Source organism: Monoraphidium neglectum (assembly GCF_000611645.1).
Source record: "Monoraphidium neglectum strain SAG 48.87 unplaced genomic scaffold scaffold06245, whole genome shotgun sequence".
NCBI lineage: Eukaryota > Viridiplantae > Chlorophyta > Chlorophyceae > Sphaeropleales > Selenastraceae > Monoraphidium > Monoraphidium neglectum.
The window spans coordinates 1,870-2,387 of record NW_014007391.1 but is presented as its reverse complement, the minus strand read 5'-3'; the positions used below and the strand labels follow the sequence as shown (position 1 = coordinate 2,387).

General features: G+C 66.8%; 1 protein-coding gene across 1 annotated transcript; it reads left to right on the top strand.

The window, feature by feature from the left end:
* Positions 1-13: 13 nt before the first annotated feature.
* Positions 14-199, top strand: MNEG_16325 (hypothetical protein; the record flags this gene model as incomplete). Its single annotated transcript, XM_014035205.1, has 1 exon — positions 14-199. A coding segment is annotated over one exon (186 nt), but the record flags the coding sequence as incomplete, so codon positions are not given.
* Between the last annotated feature and the right edge of the window lie 319 nt (positions 200-518).

Sequence of the window (518 nt, the reverse complement as noted above, 5' to 3'; positions counted from 1 at the left end):
CGGCAACCTCGTGATGGTCACGGGCGGCCACAACAACGGCCGCGTGGGGACCATCGTGTCCAAGGAGAAGCACCGCGGCGGCCACGACATTGTGCACGTCGAGGACAGCGCCGGCAACAAGTTCGCCACGCGCGTGTCCAACGTGTTTGTCATCGGCAAGGGCAACAAGCCCCTGGTGTCGCTGCCCAAGGCGCGCGGCGTGCGGCTCACCATCATCCAGGAGCAGGCCAAGCGCTTTGCCGCCTAGAGGGGGCAGCCCCGCTGGCGCTGGAGCGCAGAGGCGGCGGCGGCGGCGGTGGGGGCCTCGGTGCGGCCGTCCCGTGGGGTCGCTTCGTGGCTTGTTATCCGCTATGGTGATGGGTGGGTTGTGTCCTGAGTAACATCTGGACATGCTCTTGAGGTTGTTTGCGGGACGCGGGACGCGTGGCGGGAAAGAGGTGGAGGCCCGGCATGTCTGCAGCGATCCGTACCTGCTTGAGGCGGTGGCTTTTGTTGCGGCAGCAGCAGCAGCATGAGGC